Raw genomic sequence first — 21,842 nt, forward strand, 5'->3', positions numbered from 1 at the left:
GGTCTCATCTGACCAGAGCACTTTCTTCCACATGTTTGCTGTGTCCCCCTTGTGGCAAACTGCAAACGGGACTTCTTATGCTTTTCTGTTAACAATGCCTTTCTTCTTGCCACTCTTCCATAAAGGCCAACTTTGTACAGTGCATGACTCATAGTTGTCCTATGGACAGAGTCTCCCACCTGAGCTGTAGATCTCTGCAGCTCGTCCAGAGTCACCATGGGCCTCTTGACTGCATTTCTGATCAGCGTTCTCCTTGTTCGGCCTGTGAGTTTAGGTGGACAGCCTTGTCTTGGTAGGTGTACAGTTGTGCCATACTCCTTCCATTTCTGAATGATCGCTTGAACAGTGCTCCGTGGGATGTTCAAGGCTTTGGAAATCTTTTTGTAGCTTAAAGAGGAGCTGTTAGGTATAAGGTCTCAGAGAAAATAAACACATATATCAGTAGATAAAGATTGGCTGTACTTACATTACATATGCATTTCACTGTCCACGTTTGGATTTCACAGAATTTGTATATAGTATATGCAGAGATAGATGCTCCTGACAGCTCATGGCAGGCTCCATGTTTTTCTGTCAAATGTGTCGTCATGTCCTGCCTGCTTCCTGATCACAGATAAGCTCTTACTTGAACAACACAGTGTGCAGTGAATATTAATGAGCCATGTGGCTAGGAACAATAGCTGACTCCTGCAGTGTACTCTGCCCGGAGATTTATCAGTGCTACGCGCTGGACTGATTACAAGCTGCTGTAACGTCTCATTAGCAGCCGAGGGGAGGGCCCCAGAATGCTTTGCAGTATAGTATGTGGCTTGCGTCCTTATGGGTCTATAACAGCCTTTCTGATAAGCACACATCAAAGGTAACTGAGATTTTTATCTTCACTAATGGCTTTATGGCTTCCTTCTAAACTGTTTAACACAGGAGAATAGAGGTTTAAATTAGCTTCTGCAGCCTGACAGTTACTCTTTAAGCCTGCTTTAAATTTCTCAATAACTTGATCCCTGACCTGTCTTGTGTGTTCTTTGGACTTTACGGTGTTGTTGCTCCCAATATTCTGTTAGACAACCTCTGAGGCCCTCACAGAGCAGCTGTATTTGTACTGGCATTAGATTACACACAGGTGCACTCTATTTAGTCATTAGCACTCATCAGGCAATGTCTATAGGCAACTGACTGCACTCAGATCAAAGGGGGCCGAATAATTATGCACACACCACTTTGCAGTTATTTATTTGTAAAAAATGTTTGGAATGATGTATGATTTTCGTTCCACTTCTCATGTGTACACCACTTTGTGTTGGTCTTTCATGTGGATTTCCAATAAAATTGATTCATGTTTGTGGCAGTAATATGACAAAATGTGGAAAACTTCAAGGGGGCCGAATACTTTTGCAACCCACTGTATATACTATAATTTGCAACGCACAAAGTGTTGTATATTGCTTATAAAGCATTTTTGCATTATTACCTGGCTTGTTGGTTTTGCAGTGCTGACTTCATGTGTGAATATTAGATGCAGCTTGGCTGGACTGAAGAGCAGTTTGTGAGCTGGCCGAGCAGCGGTCGGGGCAGCTGTCCACACACTGGATTATCGGCAGAGGTGGTTGGTCCTAATTTAATCTAGCATGTGTACAGGCAGGGGTGTAACAATAGCCCCTGCAAGGGATGCAGCCGCGCGGGGGGCAGTGATTTCTACATACGCACCGGTGTACAGGCGTTTAGTGGGTGCCTTTAGCTTGATCTTCTTAGCATACAGTGGATCCTCGCCACTGTTCACCTAGTGTATAAGTATACATGTATGTGTGCATTTATATATCACCTGTCCTTGCGGTGCCCTTCGTCTTCCGAATCCGCCCCTCTTCCATTAGCCCTATACACGCCGTCAGCTCATAGCACGCGGTGCTTGTGGGACTTCACACATATGCCACACCGGCTGCATTTATAGGACTAATAAAAGAGCAATGGATTTGGAAAACTGACAGGCAATGCGAGACAGGACAGGTAATGTATAAATGCACACGGTACATGTACATTTATACACTGGGGGAACAGCGCCACAGGCTTTGTTGAGTTTGTCACTCATCCCGATATCGCTCACTGTTACTGCTGTACACCCGATTGACCACGACGGCCCAGCTTCTTGCAGCAACTCCAATTGACATGCTTGGCCTGCAATTGGTTGCATAGTCAATCAGGAATGCACTTATTGGATAATAATGATCCAATTGGATCAGGGGCGTAACTAGAAGTCACCAGGCCCCCTGCAAGAATTTGAGCGCCCCCCCCCCCCCCCCCCCCCCACACCCTGGGGTCTGCTCATGGCCGTTTTAGGGGGGCAGGAGGGGTCACAGCATGAGGGGAGAGCTTGGTAGCACGTCGGTGGGGAGGGGGGTCGGCCCCCCCCCTCACCTTGGGCTCTCTTCTTGGCGCTCCCCTCCTGCATCTATGTAAGTGTTAGCGGCGGCAGCAGCAGCAGCTATAATTACCTCCATTCACCACCGGAGGTCGCCGATCTGCAAGGGCTTCACATTACTTTGACATTACTTCCTGTTTTAACAGGAAGTAATGTGAAGCCCTTGCAGATCGGCAACCTCCGGTGGTGAATTGAGGTAATTATAGCTGCTACCGCCGCTGCTGCTGATACTTACATAGATGCAGGAGGGGAGCGCAGAGGGGAGAGCCCGAGGTGAGGAAGGGGAGGGACCATCCCCCCTCCCCACCGACGTGCTACCAAGCTCTCCCCTCATGCTGCGACCCTTCCTGCCCCCCCCCCCCCCCCCCCCAAACGACCATGAGCGGGCCCCTGGGGGGAAGCGGGGACAGGGGCTACTTCCCCTATTGTTACGCCAGTGAATCGAATGGTCGATCGGCTGCCAAGTCGCTAGATGTATGGGTACCTTAAGTCTAATTAACAGTTAGTATCTCTATCATATTTTTTGTCCTGGCTAACATATACATGTTTTTATTGAATGGAGACAAATGATTACAAATTGACTGTGATGTTTTGCATTGTGCGCAAGTTTTTAGTATCAATTCTGCAATCATTTCCTTTCTCAATATTTTGTGAAAGTGCTTCTTTAACAAGGATATACAAATTACGTAGGTGTGTGTTTTCAGTGCAGCTTCACACAGGTGAGTATGTAGAAATTCTGGATGGATGCCGGGGAAGTCTGGGTGGTGAAATATTACGTCTTTTGGAAAATGGCCTAATGGGGATTATGAAATATCAGTGAGGTAATGCTGCAAAATGAGACTTTCAGTAAGCATTGCTTAAAGAGACACTGAAGCGAGAAAAAAAAAATATGATATAATGAATTGGTTGTGTAGTACGGATAATTACTAGAACTTTAGAAGCAAAGAAAATATTCCCATATTTTTATTTTCAGTTATATAGTGTTTTTTTATAACATTGCATCATTCTCTAATATTTGCAGTTTACACACTACTCAGCATTCTAAATGATTTTACAGCGCAGGCCAGTGAACTATTGACCCTTCTTTGCAGAGAAAAATAAAATACAGTGACAGACTGCGATAACAAGTTTCAGAAGACAGAGCTCTCTGCAACTTTGAAAGTCGTGGAGCTCAATGGCTCTTTTGCATAGATAACAATTGGAGTTTCTTAACTCTTCCTGCGCTGGAAACAATATTAGACTTATGTCTCTGCTCCTAATGTTTTATTTCTTAGCTGTACTACACATACACATCATTATATCATTGTCTCTTTAAAGAGGAACTGTAGTGAATATAGCATAATGAATAAAATTGCTTTTTGTTTAGAGTATTCATTATACATTATTTAGGCAGGGAACACTCTTGTCTTTCAGTCTTCTGTGTGGGTTTTTCTGCGTACTTTTTCTGCGTACCAATTGTGTTTCTATGCAGGAAAACGCGCATGGTTTTTTTTACAGCAGCTGATGTAATTGATAGAGAAAATTGACAGAATGTGCAGAGTCATCATGCAGAATGTCAATTTTTTTTCTGCGCACAAAAAACATATCTAGTGTGAACTAGCCCTTTGATTAACATGAGTCAGTGTTTGCCCATTGTTTAGTCCTGCCGAGTGAAGTGATCTGTATGGAATGTTCGTTACTGAGAGTTCTATGCGCAGAGGGAAATGTTCCTTGCTTGGCAGTTCCCACAATGCAATGAGGTTCTCAGACAGTAAACTGTCAGGACCAGGACTAGGGTTGCCGCGGTATGCTGGTATGACGATAAACCGCGGTTTGATTGTGCATGGTAATCAGCTCGTCCAGTGACGCCGGAGGGCACCGCTCAGGCCCTGGTGGGCCGATTTGAATTTTTTTTTGTAAACACGGAGCTAGCACTTCGATAGCTGCGTGTTGTCCGCGATCGCTGACGCTCGCCACCGATGCGCCACTACCCGCCGCGTAACAGGGCCACCCCCAAAACCCTGTGCGCAGCCTGTCCAATCAGTGCCAGACAGCGCTGAGGGGTGGATCGGGACGCCCTGTGACGTCACGACGTCAATTACGTCATCGCGATCGTCGCCATGGCGACGGGGGAAGCCCTAAAGGAAATCCCGTTCAGAACAGGATTTCCTTATGGGCAAGCACGCCGGTGGCGATCGGAGGGGTGGGAGGGACGCCGCAGGGAGAGGGGCATCATGTAGCTAGCGCCAGTGGTGCTCACCGCCAGGTCGTGATCACGCTTACGCGTGGATTCACGACCATTTTGACGCATTCCGCCTCGGACACGCTAAGCCGTGAATAGATTTTCAACCACGAAAATCTACTTCGGCTTCGCGTGAATGCGGACAGAAATCCGCATTCACGCTCGTGAAACCCGGTGCTGAAGTCGTGGTTTGCGGAAATGCGTCAAACTATGCGGAAGTGACACATTGCAGGCCAATCAGAGTGCCCCAGCCAGGCCCTAGCAACCAATCACAGGAGGGGAGCTATGCCCTCCCCTCCTGAATATAAAGCGGCGGCCATGATGGAAAAGCTCTGTCCTTGCTAGACTGTGGTGCTGAGAGGATTATCTCCAGGCCATTGTTGTTTGAGCAAGTGCATTTATTGTGTTAAAAACAAAGCGTTTTTTTTGCTAACACTGCTCTTATACTGTACACAGTTAGCTAGTCAGTGAGTGATTGCTGTAGTTAGTTGTAGTCGGTGTAGTGTAGTGGGAGTGTGGGAGTCTAGTGATTATTTAACTGTGTGTAGTGCAGGCAGGTTCAGTGCTGCAGTGTAGTCAGTGTAGTGGGAGTGGGGATTATCTGTGTGTAGTGCAGGCAGGCAGGTTAGTGCAGCTGCAGTGTTCACTTGCATATTCCAGTGACAGTTATACACTTGTACTATTTGCAGGCAGCCAGTCACACCGCCGGCGCCGCCACTCTCTGCCAGCGCTGTTCATTCATTCTGTCTGACCTTGTGCCGTGCCCAGTGCCCACTGCTCGCTCGCTGGCATATGAACATCTCATTACACAGTGTGACATCCTTGTGTGCCCACTGCATCCTTCAGTGACCTAGTTGTATATCCAGTGCCCACTGCTGTGCCCACTGTATCCTTCAGTGACCTTGTACTGTGCCCACTGCATCCTTCAGTGACCTAGTTGTATATCCAGTGCCCACTGCTGTACCCACTGCATCCTTCAGTGACCTTGTACTGTGACCACTGCATCCTTCAGTGACCTTGTACTGTGCCCACTGCATCCTTCAGTGACCTAGTTGTATATTCAGTACCCACTGCTGTGCCCACTGCATCCTTCAGTGCCCTTGTACTGTGACCACTGCATCCTTCAGTGACCTTGTACTGTGTCCACTGCATCCTTCAGTGACCTAGTTGTATATCCAGTGCCCACTGCTGTGCCCACTGCATCCTTCAGTGACCTTGTACTGTGCCCACTGCATCCTTCAGTGACCTAGTTGTATATCCAGTGCCCACTGCTGTGCCCACTGCATCCTTCAGTGACCTTGTACTGTGCCCACTGCATCCTTCAGTGACCTAGTTGTATATCCAGTGCCCACTGCTGTGCCCACTGCATCCTTCAGTGACCGTGTACTGTGCCCACTGCATCCTTCAGTGACCTAGTTGTATATCCAGTGCCCACTGCTGTGCCCACTGCATCCTTCAGTGACCTTGTACTGTGCCCACTGCATCCTTCAGTGACCTTGTACTGTGCCCACTGCATCCTTCAGTGACCTAGTTGTATATCCAGTGCCCACTGTTGTGCCCACTGCATCCTTCAGTGACCTTGTACTGTGACCACTGCATCCTTCAGTGACCTTGTACTGTGCCCACTGCATCCTTCAGTGACCTAGTTGTATATTCAGTGCCCACTGCTGTGCCCACTGCATCCTTCAGTGGCCTTGTACTGTGACCACTGCATCCTTCAGTGACCTTGTACTGTGCCCACTGCATCCTTCAGTGACCTAGTTGTATATCCAGTGCCCACTGCTGTGTCCACTGCATCCTTCAGTGACCTTGTACTGTGCCCACTGCATCCTTCAGTGACCTAGTTGTATATCCAGTGCCCACTGCTGTGCCCACTGCATCCTTCAGTGACCTTGTACTGTGCCCACTGCATCCTTCAGTGACCTTGTACTGTGCCCACTGCATCCTTCAGTGACCTAGTTGTATATCCAGGGCCCACTGCTGTGCCCACTGCATCCTTCAGTGACCTTGTACTGTGCCCACTGCATCCTTCAGTGACCTAGTTGTATATCCAGTGCCCACTGCTGTGCCCACTACATCCTTCAGTGACCTTGTACTGTGCCCACTGCATCCTTCAGTGACCTAGTTGTATATCCAGTGCCCACTGCTGTGCCCACTGCATCCTTCAGTGACCTTGTACTGTGCCCACTGCATCCTTCAGTGACCTAGTTGTATATCCAGTGCCCACTGCTGTGCCCACTGCATCCTTCAGTGACCTTGTACTGTGCCCACTGCATCCTTCAGTGACCTAGTTGTATATCCAGTGCCCACTGCTGTGCCCACTGCATCCTTCAGTGACCTTGTACTGTGCCCACTGCATCCTTCAGTGCCGTTGTACTGTGCCTGGTGCATCCTTCAGTGACCTTGTACTGTGCCCACTGCATCCAGTGATTCATTACTAGCAACATGTCTGGCAGGGTTTCGCGGGGTGAGAGGAAAGGGAGTTCAATTGCCTCAGCCACTTCTGGGACTGCTCCACGTCCAGGGAGAGGACGCCCAGCTGTACGTGGTCGTGATGCAGCAGAAAGGGGGGCAGCAAAGCCTGGGCCGAGTCAGCGGACGCCATTGTCCAAATATTTTAAAGTTTCTGGTCCCCGTGTGGTGGTTGAGCAAATGGAACCTGACGTACTCATGGACATCATGACTTCCTCCCAGACCTCTACTGTGAGCACCACTCCAAGCAGCAGCAGCAGCAGCAGCCAACGTCCCACGCTTGTTGTGACATCCACCCCAGCACCCACTGGTCAGCAGCCCTCCCAGGATGACAGCGTTCTGTCCCTCAGTCCGGCTTCTGGGAACCTGCTGATGCAAGAAGCTCAGGACTTACTGGGGACTGATGTGGCAGAGATTGAGATCGGGCCACAATCACAAGCGTTGTTGAGTTCTGGTGATGAAGAAGAGGGGTCTGTGTCTGGGGATGTAGGGACAGAAGAGGAGGCGGGGGAGTCAGAGGAAGAGCTGGATTATGATGATGCTGCTGATGATGACGACGTTGTGGACCCTAACTATGTGCAGCCTGCTGAGTCCGTGGAAGAATGGTCAGAGGCAGAGCAGGATGACGAGTCACCTCGGCCTAGGCAAGGATATCGCCATATGTCAGGCAGGGGCAGGGGCATCGGCAGCAGTGGGCGTGGAGGAAGTAGACAGGACACTGCTTCAGCCGGCACCACCACCATGCAACCCCCGGCAACTACTACCACACATTGTTCCGCTGCACCCTCTGCTAGTGGGGGCCGCAGTTAATTAAAGTCACAAGTGTGGGATTGCTTTGAGGAATGTACTGATGACAAAACGTATGCGGTGTGCAGGTTATGCAGCAAAAGATTGAGCCGTGGGAAAAGTCTGAGCAAGATGGGTACCTCATCCCTCCAGGGCCACCTGAGAAGCCGCCACTGCCGCGAGTATGCGGACTTTAATAGGAAGCAGGCACTGCTGGCAGGGGTTCCTGAGAGCAGAAGGCCCACCAGCGCAGCAGCATCATCCCTCCCTCAGGGTCGTGAATCCCCCACAGCAGCAGCAGTAGTAGCACGCACTGAACGCCCGCTTTGTCCTCCTCCTCCTCCTGACTCAGTCGTTACCACGGTACCACCAATGCACTCTGTCTGCGTTATCACTGCCCGGGTCACCGGGTGCATTTAATTTTTTGGCCAGCACTATGACGCTGTGCTGCTACTACTAGCACCAGTATGTTGCCATGGTCCTTCTGTGCTGCTGCTGCTGAACTGACCGCCCGCATTGTCCTCCTCCTCCTGACTCAGTCGCTTCCCGCTGCTGCACTCTGCGTTCACACTGCCCGGGTCACCGGGTGCATTTAATTTTTTGGCCAGCACTATGACGCTGTGCTGCTACTACTACCACCAGTATGTTGCCATGGTCCTTCCGTGCTGCTGCTGCTGCTGAACTGAACGCCCGCTTTGTCCTCCTCCTCCTCCTGACTCAGTCGCTACCACGGTACCACCAATGCACTCTGTCTGCGTTATCACTGCCCAGGTCACCGGGTGCATTTAATTTTTTGGCCAGCACTATGACGCTGTGCTGCTACTACTAGCACCAGTATGTTGCCATGGTCCTTCTGTGCTGCTGCTGCTGAACTGAACGCCCGCTTTGTCCTCTTCCTCCTCCTGACTCAGTCGCTACCACGGTACCACCAATGTACTCTGTCTGCGTTATCACTGCCCGGGTCACTGGGTGCATTTAATTTTTTGGCCAGCACTATGACGCTGTGCTGCTACTACTACCACCAGTATGTTGCCATGGTCCTTCTGTGCTGCTGCTGCTGCTGAACTGAATGCCCGCTTTGTCCTCCTCCTCCTCCTGACTCAGTCGCTACCACGGTACCACCAATGCACTCTGTCTGCGTTATCACTGCCCGGGTCACCGGGTGAATTTAATTTTTTGGCCAGCACTATGACGCTGTGCTGTTACTACTACCACCAGTATGTTGCCATGGTCCTTCTGTGCTGCTGCTGCTGAACTGAACGCCTGCTTTGTCCTCCTCCTCCTCCTGACTCAGTCGCTACCATGGTACCAACAATGTACTCTGTCTGCGTTATCACTGCCCGGGTCACCGGGTGCATTTAATTTTTTGGCCAGCACTATGACGCTGTGCTGCTACTACTACCACCAGTATGTTGCCACGGTCCTTCTGTGCTGCTGCTGCTGAACTGACCGCCCGCATTGTCCTCCTCCTCCTGACTCGCTTCCCGCTGCTGCACTCTGCGTTCACACTGCCCGGGTCACCGGGTGCATTTAATTTTTTGGCCAGCACTATGACGCTGTGCTGCTACTACTACCACCAGTATGTTGCCATGGTCCTTCTGTGCTGCTGCTGCTGCTGCTGCTGAACTGAACGCCCGCTTTGTCCTCCTCCTCCTCCTGACTCAGTCGCTACCACGTTACCACCAATGCACTCTGTCTGCGTTATCACGGCCCGGGTCACCGGGTGCATTTAATTTTTTGGCCAGCACTATGACGCTGTGCTGCTACTACTACCACCAGTATGTTGCCATGGTCCTTCTGTGCTGCTGAATTGACCGCCGGCATTGTCCTCCTCCTCCTGACTCACTCGCTTCCACCAATGTACTCTGTCTGCGTTCACACTGCCCGGGTCACCGGGTGCATTTAATTTTTTGGCCAGCACTATGACGCTGTGCGGCTACTACTACTACCAGTATGTTGCCGTGGTCCTTCTGTGCTGCTGAAATGACCGCCCGCATAGTCCTTCTCCTGACTCAGTCGCTACCACCACTGCACTCTGCGTTCACACTGGCCGTGTCCACTGACAACTCTGCTGCGATGTCATTGCTAATTGCTGCAACAAAAACAAACAAAAAAAATTACAAAAACCTCTCTGGGGCCTTTTTGGCGTCAGCCACTCATCCTCCTCCAGCGGTACCTTTGCCGCCAAGTGCCATTGGAACTCGCCTTCACCTCTTTGACTGCTTAACGCGTATATCCCTTTTTAAAACCACTTATTACCAATTAATAACCCCATTTAAGGTGTTGATTTCACTTTAAAATCCATTTTCTCTAGAAAAAAAAAATTGGGGGGAATTTTTTATGTTGAGGTTATGTTGCCCCTTATCACCTCGATAATCCATGCAATTTGGGGGATTGTAGCATGTATGGGGGCTTTGTTATAAACGTTAAAAGAAAATCCGCCTCCGGGCGGGAATCCACGCGTGATTACGCCATTCACGGCAGAAAATCCGCGTGGTTGCGTGGACGCGGATGAAAATCCGCATGCGGCGGGGCCGAATGCGGATTTTTTTTTGCAACCACGTGGATTGCCGAATTCGTGGATGAGGCACATCCGAGCATCCCTGGCTAGCGCTAGGCTAGCTACATGATAGAAAAAAAAAATATGCAAAAAAAACCTGAACGCCAGGGAGGTTAAATGGTAAAAACTATTTTGAAAAGCTGCAAAGTAGAAATCAGGCAAATTGCCCTTCATAAATAAGATGATTTGCAAAAGACTGGAGATCTTTGAATACTAAAGAGGTGATACTGCAAACAGGTGTCCGATCCCTTATGGGAGTCACTTTTATAAAGATAAAAGTTTTCAATCAGGATGATACCATTTATTGGCTACCTTAAAAAAATAAGAGTTTAAGGTGGCCACTAACTGTCCAATTTCTAGCGAAAATTCGTTCGAGCTATCAGAAATTCTGATCGGGCGAAAAATCGTTCACTGCTCCATCAACTAACCAATCTTTGCTTCCTATCTATCACGACCACCAAGAAAATCCAAATTTTGGTTCGACGAAAATTCATTCGGGCGACATTTTTTTCACTCATTCATAATCGATTGTGTCCACCAATGGAGATTATTTACAACCAATCCGATCAGAATTTCTGATCGCTCGAACGATTTTTCGCTAGAAATTGGACCGTTAGTGGCCAGCTTAAGCTTTTGGTTATTCAGCCTTCATCAGACCCGAATCCTGTATGCTGATAAGTTATTTAATTACACAACAATATACAGGCAACATCAAAAGGGGATACATGGATTTTGTTGAAAATAAAAATACATGTCATTACTATGCCTTAATTGAAACAAGACATCTAAATAGGGTCTTGAGTGGATGTTTACTGATTTATGACAAATAGATAAGACCCTTTTGCTTACTCAATCCTCACATAACTGGGGGGCATCAGAAATTCCAAGTTCAAATGTAAGCTACAAGCAGAATGGATGGAGCTTGTCTATGCTGATAAAGAAATATGACATGAAATATCATCATCAACCTCATACCAATTTAAGAAATATTTTATATACAGATTTAAACCAATGTATACATTTTGTCTCTGATAATAGTCTCTCTTTCTGAAATGTAAAGCCACCCTCCAGGGCAGTAACCCGAACATCATTTAAGATGTGTCCATGAGAACGAAATTGTGCAGGCACTGGGAGATCAGATTTGATATTGTTAATAGTTATTTCTGCAGATTGCAACTAAACCAAATCTCAAGCCGAAGCTCAGGTTCAAAATAAGATACTGAGAGGGAAGCCTCGGCTCGGGTACATTTTAATAAATAGGCCCCTTTTAGCCAGGTGAAAAGACAGCCTGCCCCTGGGAACTCACTACACCTTCAGTCAATGCTTATTTTCAGCAACACGTCATAAAAACATCTATTTTGTTGAACATTTTTAGGATTGTGTTTATACCACGGTTGCAACATTTTCCTGCTCATCACTAGTTGGCAGGACTGGGGTAAACGGATTCTTGTAGATGATTGCTAAACGCCTCTTGCATACTGAGGGATGTGTGATCCTGCATTCCGCCAAGCATCATCTATTGAGACGCTAGTCACTCACAGCTTACCGCTAACAGAAGAGATAATGCTGCAGGGATATACCAGGCATGCTATTAACAACACAAACATTGTGGCATTTCTCGATGACTTCCATATGTTGCATGGTGTGTTGACCCGTTAAGATGCACATTGATGCAGAGAAAATTGTTGACGGTTTCTCCAAAACACCATGTTTGTGGGAATGGAACATTCCTTGTTTCCACGTCATTCTATTTATAGCTACAAACACCTAATATTGCACAAAACCCCGGGAAAGGCTGTGGGAAAAATATACATAACCTGTAAACAGCATGAGACCGGACAGCGTAAATATGGTATGTACTGTTTTACAAAAACAACCAGTTCTAGAAATCGTACATCATAATTAGGCAGCATTTCCTCTTTAACATAATTAAGCAGGCATGTCCCTCAAAAATGATAACTAAGGAGGCATGTACCCAAATAACAATTAGGCACCATGTCCCACAGATAAATCAATTAACAAGACAGCATGTTCCCCAAATAACAATTTGGTAGCATGTCCCCTAAATAACATAATTAGTCAGCGTGACAGTGACAGCCTTGAAACCGCGAAGCCGCAGCTCCACACAGCCCCACCTCCGTGTATTTTATTCCTGAGAAGCAATAGGTTATGTCCCTTAGAGTGAACAATATATTTTTTATATTATATTTTTTTTATATATTCCTACCAGGGATGGTCGTAGGCAGCCAACTTCGCTACGCTGGAACTACGCGTATTTTTACGCAAATACGCTTCGCAATCTACGGCTCCGAAATCAGCCACTTCGCTACGTTAGCATACCGTAGACAACGTATTAAAATACGCAAGCTACAGTTATTGCGTAGCGTAGTTGATGCGACCACTTATGCCCTTATGCGGAAAAATTTCCGCAATAATCTGCTAACTATGCGCATACACAAACTAATTTAAGCATACATTCCAACATCCAATGCGGAATTGTATGCGTACAAAGAGCAATAAAATGTCTGCGCATGCGCAATGACCCCCATCAATGCAGTTACCGCACGCGTAGTTGACTTCGCAATACATACGTCAACTACGCGTAGCGTGCGAAGCTACGCATAGCGGGACTACGACTACGCGGAAATGCGTAAGTGTAGGTTTTAAACTTTGCCTACGAACTACGATGCGTAGTTGCGTACTACGATGCGTAGATTCGCGCTGGCGTAGTTTACGAGCAACCCTGATTCCTACCATGCACTATGTTCATTTCCTCTAGCATAAACTTCTGTATGCTTCCAGACATACCATTCTCTTACACTACCTTTACTTTCCATTTCATAGGTAGCATATACTATAGGTAAAAACATTTTCTACCCTAGCCATTTTACTTACAATATTATTATGCAGTGTATATATACAGTTTTTATATATCCATATATTATTGAATAATTTCTACTCATGTAATCATATATCATTACTGATAAAAGATATGGTGATCTGTGTAGGTTTTTAACACTGCTCTTAGTTATTTGTATATATATTTAATGATTTATTGATTGATATATCACCTATGTATTTTATTGCATTGATTTATATACTGCATCTGTAAATTGTACTCTCCGGTTTCTGAGTGCCCTGTTCCATCTCTTAAAGGCACTGTACTCGACCCGAGGAAGTGGTTCACGCTGCAAAATGCGTTTTCTTTTTTTTAAAAAGTGCCCAACAAAAATCCCTTTCATTTATAACCAAGGACTACTGATTTGATTTATTAAAGAGAACCCGAGGTGTGTTTAAAGAATGTTATCTGCATACAGAGGCTGGATCTGCCTATACAGCCCAGCCTCTGTTGCTATACCAAACCCCACTAAGGTCCCCCTGCACTCTGCAATCCCTCATAAATCACAGCCGTTCTGTGAGGCTGTGTTTACATCTGTAGTGTCAGTCTCAGCTGTTCCCCCGCCTCCTGCATAGCTCCGGTCCCTGCCCCCGTCCCTTCCCTCCAATCAGCAGGGAGGGAAGGGATGCAGGCGGGGACTGGAGTTCTGCAGGAGGCGGGGAGAGCAGCAGACTGACACTATAGAGATAAACACAGCCAGCTCTGACAAGTTGTTTGTCAGCAGCGTGGCTGTGATTTATGAGGGATTGCAGAGTGCAGGGGTACCTTAGGGGGGGTTGGGATAGCAACAGAGGCTGGGCTGTATAGGCAGATCCAGCCTCTGTATGCAGATAATATTCTTCAAACCCACCTCGGGTTCTCTTTAAGGTAGGACCTATTTAATTTATTTTCTACTATAGTGTTACTGATGTTTTGAAACGCAGGTACTCACTATACTCATTTAAGTACTGCGGGCACCTCCTACCTCACGTTGTCTTCAGTAACAAATCTCACCTCAGTGACAAACTGTACTAATAGATTATTAGACTAAAGTGACCCAACAGAGACTCAGATAACAAATCAAGCCCCCAGTAACAGAGACAGACCCAAATAACAAATTAGACCACAGTAAGGGCCCGTTTCCACTTGTGCAGTGGAATAAAAATTTGCATGCGGATGCGAAATTCGCATGCGGTTATATGCAAATTTCACATGCGGTTATATGTGAATTTTCATGCGAATTCGCATACGATTTCGCATGGATGACGATGTACGCGAATTTAACCATGGCAGTGCCTGTGTGCTTTTCCATTGATTTCATGCGAAATCGTATGCAAATTCGCATGAAAATTCGCATACCAATACCGCATGCAAATTCCCTATTAAATGCATTGTATGCGATTCGCATAGCGGTATGCGGCATGCGAATTCTGAGGTCTCTGCCATGCAGATTTTTTCTGCACAGAAAAACACAAAGGAATCGTGACAAGTGGAAACAGTCCCATCCACTTGCATTGGCTATGCGAATTTGCATGCGGCAAACGTATGCGAATTCGCGATAGTGGAAACGGGCCCTAATAGTAGCAGATCAAGCCACATTAATATATAGCTGACCACAGCAGCAGATCGGACCCTAAATAATAAATTACAGATCCCAGTAACAGATCAGACCCCAGTAGCAGATTAGGCCCAAGTAATACATTAGATAACCGATCCCCATAGCAGGGCATATCCCAGTAGCAGATTAGGCCTCAGTAACACATTAGATAACTGATCCCCATAGCAGATCAGATCCCAGTTATAGCTTCTCAGACTCCAGCAACAGATAAGACTCTGATCACAGTAACAGACTCTAGTAGCAGACCGTAACCCAATAACAAGTGCTTGTGGCCTGGTGGGCTGGCATTTTGGGATAGTGTAGATACAGTACCATGTCCTAAGAATTTAACCATAGCTGCTTATTCAGAGGGCAGTTTTCATCTTCTTTGCAGCACAGCATTTTTTGGCCTCTGCTCCCTGTCTGTGCCCTTAATGATTGGACAATGCAATAGGAATGGGTAGCTGTAGCTGAAGCATCGGGACGTGTGAGTGCAGCATTCTTAAGTTACCCTAATGTGGCAGCCAGGCCAGGAGTAATAAGAGTGGCCAATAGGGCTGCTTAAATCCGGATCCGGGAGACATCCGGATATTTCTATCCGGATATCTCCCAGTAAACCTGTGTGGGGTGGGCGGGGGAGTCAATCTTACCTGTCTGAAGTCTTCTTCGTCCGTCCCTCGGCGCCTCCCACGATGCGGTCCAAGCGGCGGTCACGTGATTACAAACACTTCCTCCTTCCAGCTTGAAGGAGGAATTGTTTGTAATCACGTGACGTGCGTGGAGCACATCGTGGGAGGCGCCGAGGGACGGACGAAGAAGATGTCAGACAGGTATGATTGAATCCCCGCCCACCCCGCACAGGTTTACTACAGCAACTATCCGGGTATCTCCCGGATCCGGATTTCAGCAGCCCTAGTGGCCAACTGTGTGCAGAGCAGGGGTCCAAAGCTGTGGGTGTTGTGCTAAAGCTGCCTGTAGTACTTCCATTGATCCCTTGCAGTGTCCTCTAAAGCCATTTATAGAGCCCTTAATTTCTCTTTGTTGTTGCATCCAGTGTTTGGACAGTGATCAGGGTCGGATTTAGGCCAAGGCTACCTAGGCCATGGCCTAGGGCACCACAGCAGCAAGGGCACCAAAGCAGCAGGCTAAACTGGTGCAGCATTTGCAATCTTGCAAATGTAGCAATGCAGGGAGATCAGGTGACCGCCTGACTGTGGTACTCTGCTACTAGCTGCCTGTGCAGCAGCCACCTTGCTCTCTGTGCACATTTGCATTGTGGCCAGCAGCTATTGACTTGGGCAGCATTGGAGACAGAGAGGAAAAGGAAACTTCTGCACTGGAGATGAGAAGAGAAATGAGTGACACTGATGGCTGCTGTGGTGTGAAGGCGAGCTGGCTACCTATACTGAAAGTGTGGTGTGGGGGGGGGGGGAATTAAGGAAGTCATCTGGCTACCTATACTGGAGGGAAAGGTGGAGGGGTCACCTGGCTACCTATACTGGGGGGTGGGGGGTCATCAGTTTACCATACTAAAGGGAAGGGGGAGGGGTCATCTGGCTACCAATACTGGAGGGAAAGGCGGAGGGTCAACTCGCTACCTATACTGTAGGAGATAGGCTGGTAACAGTGGCCTTGGGCGGTAAAGAGTACGAATTTGGCCCTGACAGTGATGCCCGGCCACTGAAGCCCCTATGAGGTCTAGAGTGGCATACTTCTTCCCCACATATCTCCTATACATGGGCCCCTCTCCAGTGTTATGCTTCCTCACATGCAAAGTAGTACAGAGGAGCATAGTATTTCACCTGCTCCAGTGCTGGGTCTGCTCTACTCTTCACCGATGCCTGCAGCCGCCCAACCTTCATACAGCTGAGTGTTCCTGCATGTCATGTGACAATGGGAGCAGTAAGCGGGGAGGTCACTCTGGTCATACTTGGATGGGAGGGGGTGGAATTGTGCGGATCATACTTGTTAAGATGGTTACACTTATTACAAGTCTGGGGGTCTCCGTTGGGAAGAGAGAGCCCTAGCAAAGTTTCAAAGGAGAATTACCACAAGATGGACGTATGCTGTGGCTGGATAGTGTACTGGCACCACCTCTGACACAGGAGACCAGGTTCAAACCTCGGCTTTTCTTATTCAGTATGCCAGCACCTATGCAGTAAAGAGTCCTTGGGCAAGACTCCCTAACAGAAGAAAAGCGCTACACAAATGTTAGAATTTGTATTATTATGCCTCTATGAATCAGCTATTTCCAATGACTTATGCATGTGTTCCCCTCATCACCTGTACAAGTTACATAATGCACATTTTCAGAAATAATGGCAAATATCTTTTTAGAGACCAATCCAGTCATATGGCCTGTGTGTCTGTTTTCAAAACTCATTTGTATAAGAGACTAAGAGCCTCTTTGAATACTCCCCCCTTCCCCCTCATCTAATTTGGCGAGTGAAGTGCAGGGGCATGGAGCCATCTCAGGCTCATCCCTTCACTGCAGGGGAGAATGAAAAGGCCGGAACATTGAAGGAAGGCCTGTATGGGGATGCCGACCCGCAAGGGGGTTGTTTAATTACCTGCAGGTGTCTTTTTTTGCAGGTCAGCTTCCCCCAGTCTCTGGGGAAAGTTTTCAGCAGCTGGAGTCTTGATTGGCCGCAGGCCTGGCGGGCTTTTTCAAACAGGCCTATCAGGCCGGGGCTGAAGGTATATAAGGGGAGCAAGCGGGCGGTGTCGTCACTGCAATTCATCAGTCCATTGGAAGCCGCCCACCCATCCTCTCTGCCGCTGGTCAACTTTATTGGGGTGTAAGTGTTGGATGGATGATGGCACCCAGATTGGGTAACATTTAGCAAGATACCAAAGAGTTTGATTGGTCTTGCTAACAATGTGTTTTCCTGCTTGAACATGGTTTGTTCTTAGTTTGAAGTATTAGTATACAAGACAGTAAAAAAGAAAATCAATTTAAGCCCCAATAATAAATAAAATTGGCCGCGGCCTTTTCTCCACTTAAGTTGTGTGTTGTGTATTATTTTTGCATTAGTAAGCTGGGGAAGTTGGGGAGTGCATTTCCATGCAAATAGTACATGCTCTAGAGGTAACTCTAGGGAGGGGTGCAGGGAGGGGGTTATTGTGACTTGTTCATTCATGAGATCCAGGTCTACAGAACCTTAATCTGTAAATCAATAATTGGCACAGCCAGCAAACTAGGGTTTGAAATAGTGCATGGTTTATTGAAGAAGCCAGGCAATCCATAACAGTACTGACAGTTGTTTCTGGGCCACATGGGTTTTCTTTTGTCAAGGTGAACAAAAACAGGGCACATGTTTAACACAGTAAAGATCAGCAGATGAGTGCCAAGTCACTGAGATGGCTGAGCAGGTGTTAAACAGGCCAAGAATCTGGCTGAGCACTCAGTGAGCAGGTGTTAAAGTGAACCTTAAGTGTCCCAAAAAAAATGAGTTTTACTCACCTGGGGCTTACCTCAGCCCCCTGCAGCTGATCGGTGCCCACGACGAGTCGCTCTGATGCTCCGGGTCCCGCTGGCGGCCACTTCCGGTTTCGCCGTCAGGCTGGGGAACGCGGCTGATACTACGCGTTCCCAGCCAAAATAGCACCCCTATGCGGCCATATGTCCGCATAGGCACCCGTATGCGGACATATGGCCGCATAGGGGTGCTATTTTGGCTGGGAACGCGTAGTATCAGCCGCGTTCCCCAGCCTGACGGGTCCTGACGGCGAAACCGGAAGTGGCCGCCAGCGGGACCCGGAGCATCAGAGCGACTCGTCGTGGGCACCGATCAGCTGCAGGGGGCTGAGGTAAGCCCCAGGTGAGTAAAACTCATTTTTTTTGGGACACTTAAGGTTCACTTTAAACAGGCCAAGAATCTAGAAACAGTTGCCTTAGCTTGGGAAATGTCCTTGTTTGGTATTTTATCTAATAATCACAGATGTCACCCAAAGTCTCTTGACTCAAAATTTGCTCAGATGTGAAATGGACCATGCAGGCCTTGATAAGGGTTCCTTCACACAAGTTGTGTCGAGCTGTTTTCCAGCACAATCAAAATGCATTACCAGGAAGAGAGGTAACCGCTTGGCACTGCTGAATGGTGTTTATTATCATTAGTCCCAATGCAAAGCAAACATGATGATGTGCATAAATGGTAGGCAAGAGGGGGTGTCGGGTGTACCGGTGGGCGCTGGCGGGTGCTCCACCTGACGACCGTTTCGCTTACGTAAGCTTCTTCTGAGGCTCAATGTGCACCAGTAAAAATGCAGAAGTAGAGGAAAATCAATTATTCTAAACTGTGCTTTGTAGTGCTGCATGCTGTATTCACAAATGGTTTAAGCGGTACCTGGGCCCATGGCAAAGGTGAACCAGGAGCCCCCTGATCCCAGCAAAGTAAGCCCCTAGGGTCGCTGAGCTCTTTCTCACCCCCCTCCCGGTGCTCCCAGGGGCCCCTGCATGATGTGTAGCTGCATTGTAATAACTCACCTGTCCCGACGGCTGCTCCGTCCGTGCTCCATCTTCTTCCCTGCTGCCTGCCTCTTCTTCATATAGCGCATGTGTTATTGCGTAAATAACCTGTGTCGGGTCATGGAGAAGAGGCAGGCAGTGGGAATGAAGACGTAGCATGGACGGAGCCACCACTGGGACAGGTGAGTTGTTACAATGCAGGTACACACTGTGGAAGGGCCCCTGGGACTCAGGAGCAGTTGGGGGGAGATCACCTGGGGGGTCCAGCAGCGATTGGGAGTTCCCTTTGCCTCAATGGCAGCGCTGGCCCTATATGAACACAACCTTATTTTTACATGGCCCAAAAACCTAAGTCCAAATTAGAGACCATTCAGAACTTATTAAGATGGGAACAACATTACAGTAAACGCAATGATCATTTCTTCAGCAACTGAGGTGCCAGTGTGTCCTTCTCTCTATCCATGTTTGCAGACTCACAGGTCGTTGGGGATATCAGTGATTCCTGGTTTACCACTCCTCAGTGCTCCTTCTTTGCAGGTGTCCCGGACACTTTTCAGGAAGAGGATTGCATTGGATCCACCGGTCCCCTTCTCCTGAAGCTCCTGTTCATGAGTTTTCTCTTTGTTTTTCTTCATCCTGGCTCGGATTCCAGCTGAAGTCACGTATTTAGAGACAACTTGGATATGGAAGGAGCGCAGCTCGGTAAGAGTAGCGATGCACTGATTGAACATTGAGAGGAGAGCTGAGTCCTGAGACTTCAGTACATACTCAGGAAGCTTAGGAGCCTCTTGAACCCACCTGATGAAGCTCATATGGGACGGTAGCATGTAATGGCGCATCTTCAGGAGAAAATCCGCTAAGGAAAGACAGAAAAGGTTAAGGAAAGCAGCTCAGAGTAGGAAATCCTGCATCCAAGGGAAGCCAAACATAGTAGCTGGTGATGAATTAGTTGGTAGTAGGAAAAAAATACATATATCCAGGCACATCGCATCTAGTTAGGACATTAAATAAGTTATTAACCTATTTTGGTTCCTGGACGTATAAACTACGTCCAGGAACCATGCGCGCTCCCGCGGCCGATCGCACGCGTGCACACGCACTCCCGGACACGGATTCGGTAGCCACGGAATCAATGTATCGGGCTATGGTGCCCGACCATTGATTCCTCTCCCCCGCTGAAAAAGCGACAGCTTCTCTCGGAAGCTGTGCTTTTTCTGGCCGTTGCCTCCCCTCTGCGTCACTCTAAGCGTGTGTTACGCTTAGAGTGACGTCATGTAAACAAACTCATGGCCGCCATCTTGTGGCCAAAAAGTAAAACTACAACTAAAAAGTAAACAAAATTAAAAACAAAATTGAAAATTGCGCAAAAGGTGGATCAGCGCAACACCAGGCCGCCTCCGAATGGCCTCCATCAGAGATGCGCTGAGCCCCCCCAGGAACTACAAACGCACCTTGAACCCAAACAGAAGCTCTGCATATACACCAAAAGCATGGCTGTTAAGTGGGAGCAGCTGACCAAAAACGAATTACATTAGTACATAGCAAGGAAATGAGCAGCGCTACTTAAAGAGAATCTGTATTGTTAAAATCGCACAAAAGTAAACATACCAGTGCGTTAGGGGACATCTCCTATTCCCCTCTGTCACAATTTCGCCGCTCCCCGCCGCATTAAAAGTGGTTAAAAACAGTTATAAAAAGTTTGTTTATAAACAAACAAAATGGCCACCAAAACAGGAAGTAGGTTGATGTACAGTATGTCCACACATAGAAAATACATCCATACACAAGCAGGCTGTATACACCCTTCCTTTTGAATCTCAAGAGATCATTTGTGTGTTTCTTTCCCCCTGCAGCTATCTTCCACTGAAGTGTCAGGCTGTTTCTTCCTGCAGAGTGCAGACACAGCTCTGCCTGTATGTAATTCCTCAGTATGTGAAAGCCCAGCCAGCTCAGAGGACTATTTATCCAGCTTGTAAAAGATAAGAGAGAAGAGAGAAGCTGCTCTAATCCTAAATAACACACAGGCAGTGTGTATACAGGGACCTGGAAGGGGGAGTTCATAGCAGAACCACAACACTGAAGAACTTGGCAGCCTTCCAGACACAGGCTGACAAGTCTGACAGGGGAAAGATACATTGATTTATTACAGAGATGGTGATAGTAGAACGTGCTGCAGTAAGCCAGAACACATTAGAATAGCTTTTTGAACTTGTAGGATGATAAAAAACAGGATGCAATTTCTGTTACGGAGTCTCTTTAAAAACAGACTAGTGCCTACCTGCAAAAGAGTGCAAGCCCCACTTGTGGAGTCGAATACACACCGAGCATACACATGACCTGTCTACCACTAGAGGAGGATGTTGGTTTCCATTAACAGCTTGCATGCAACCTATTAAGTACTCGTCCCTCCCACTGCGAAGAAGTCAATCCTCCATGGGAGGGGCCTA

General features: G+C 47.7%; 1 protein-coding gene across 2 annotated transcripts in view; it reads right to left on the reverse strand.

Moving 5' to 3' along the window:
• Positions 1-19,467: 19,467 nt before the first annotated feature.
• IDO2 (indoleamine 2,3-dioxygenase 2) overlaps positions 19,468-21,842 on the reverse strand; it is a 63,899-nt gene continuing 61,524 nt past the window's right edge. For both annotated transcript variants that reach the window (XM_068272341.1, XM_068272342.1), the window contains exon 10: positions 19,468-20,251. In XM_068272341.1, coding sequence (XP_068128442.1) covers positions 19,869-20,251 — 383 coding nt within the window. In that variant the 3' untranslated portion in view covers positions 19,468-19,868. The remainder of the gene's footprint in view (positions 20,252-21,842) is intronic.

Source organism: Hyperolius riggenbachi, chromosome 3 (assembly GCF_040937935.1).
Source record: "Hyperolius riggenbachi isolate aHypRig1 chromosome 3, aHypRig1.pri, whole genome shotgun sequence".
NCBI lineage: Eukaryota > Metazoa > Chordata > Amphibia > Anura > Hyperoliidae > Hyperolius > Hyperolius riggenbachi.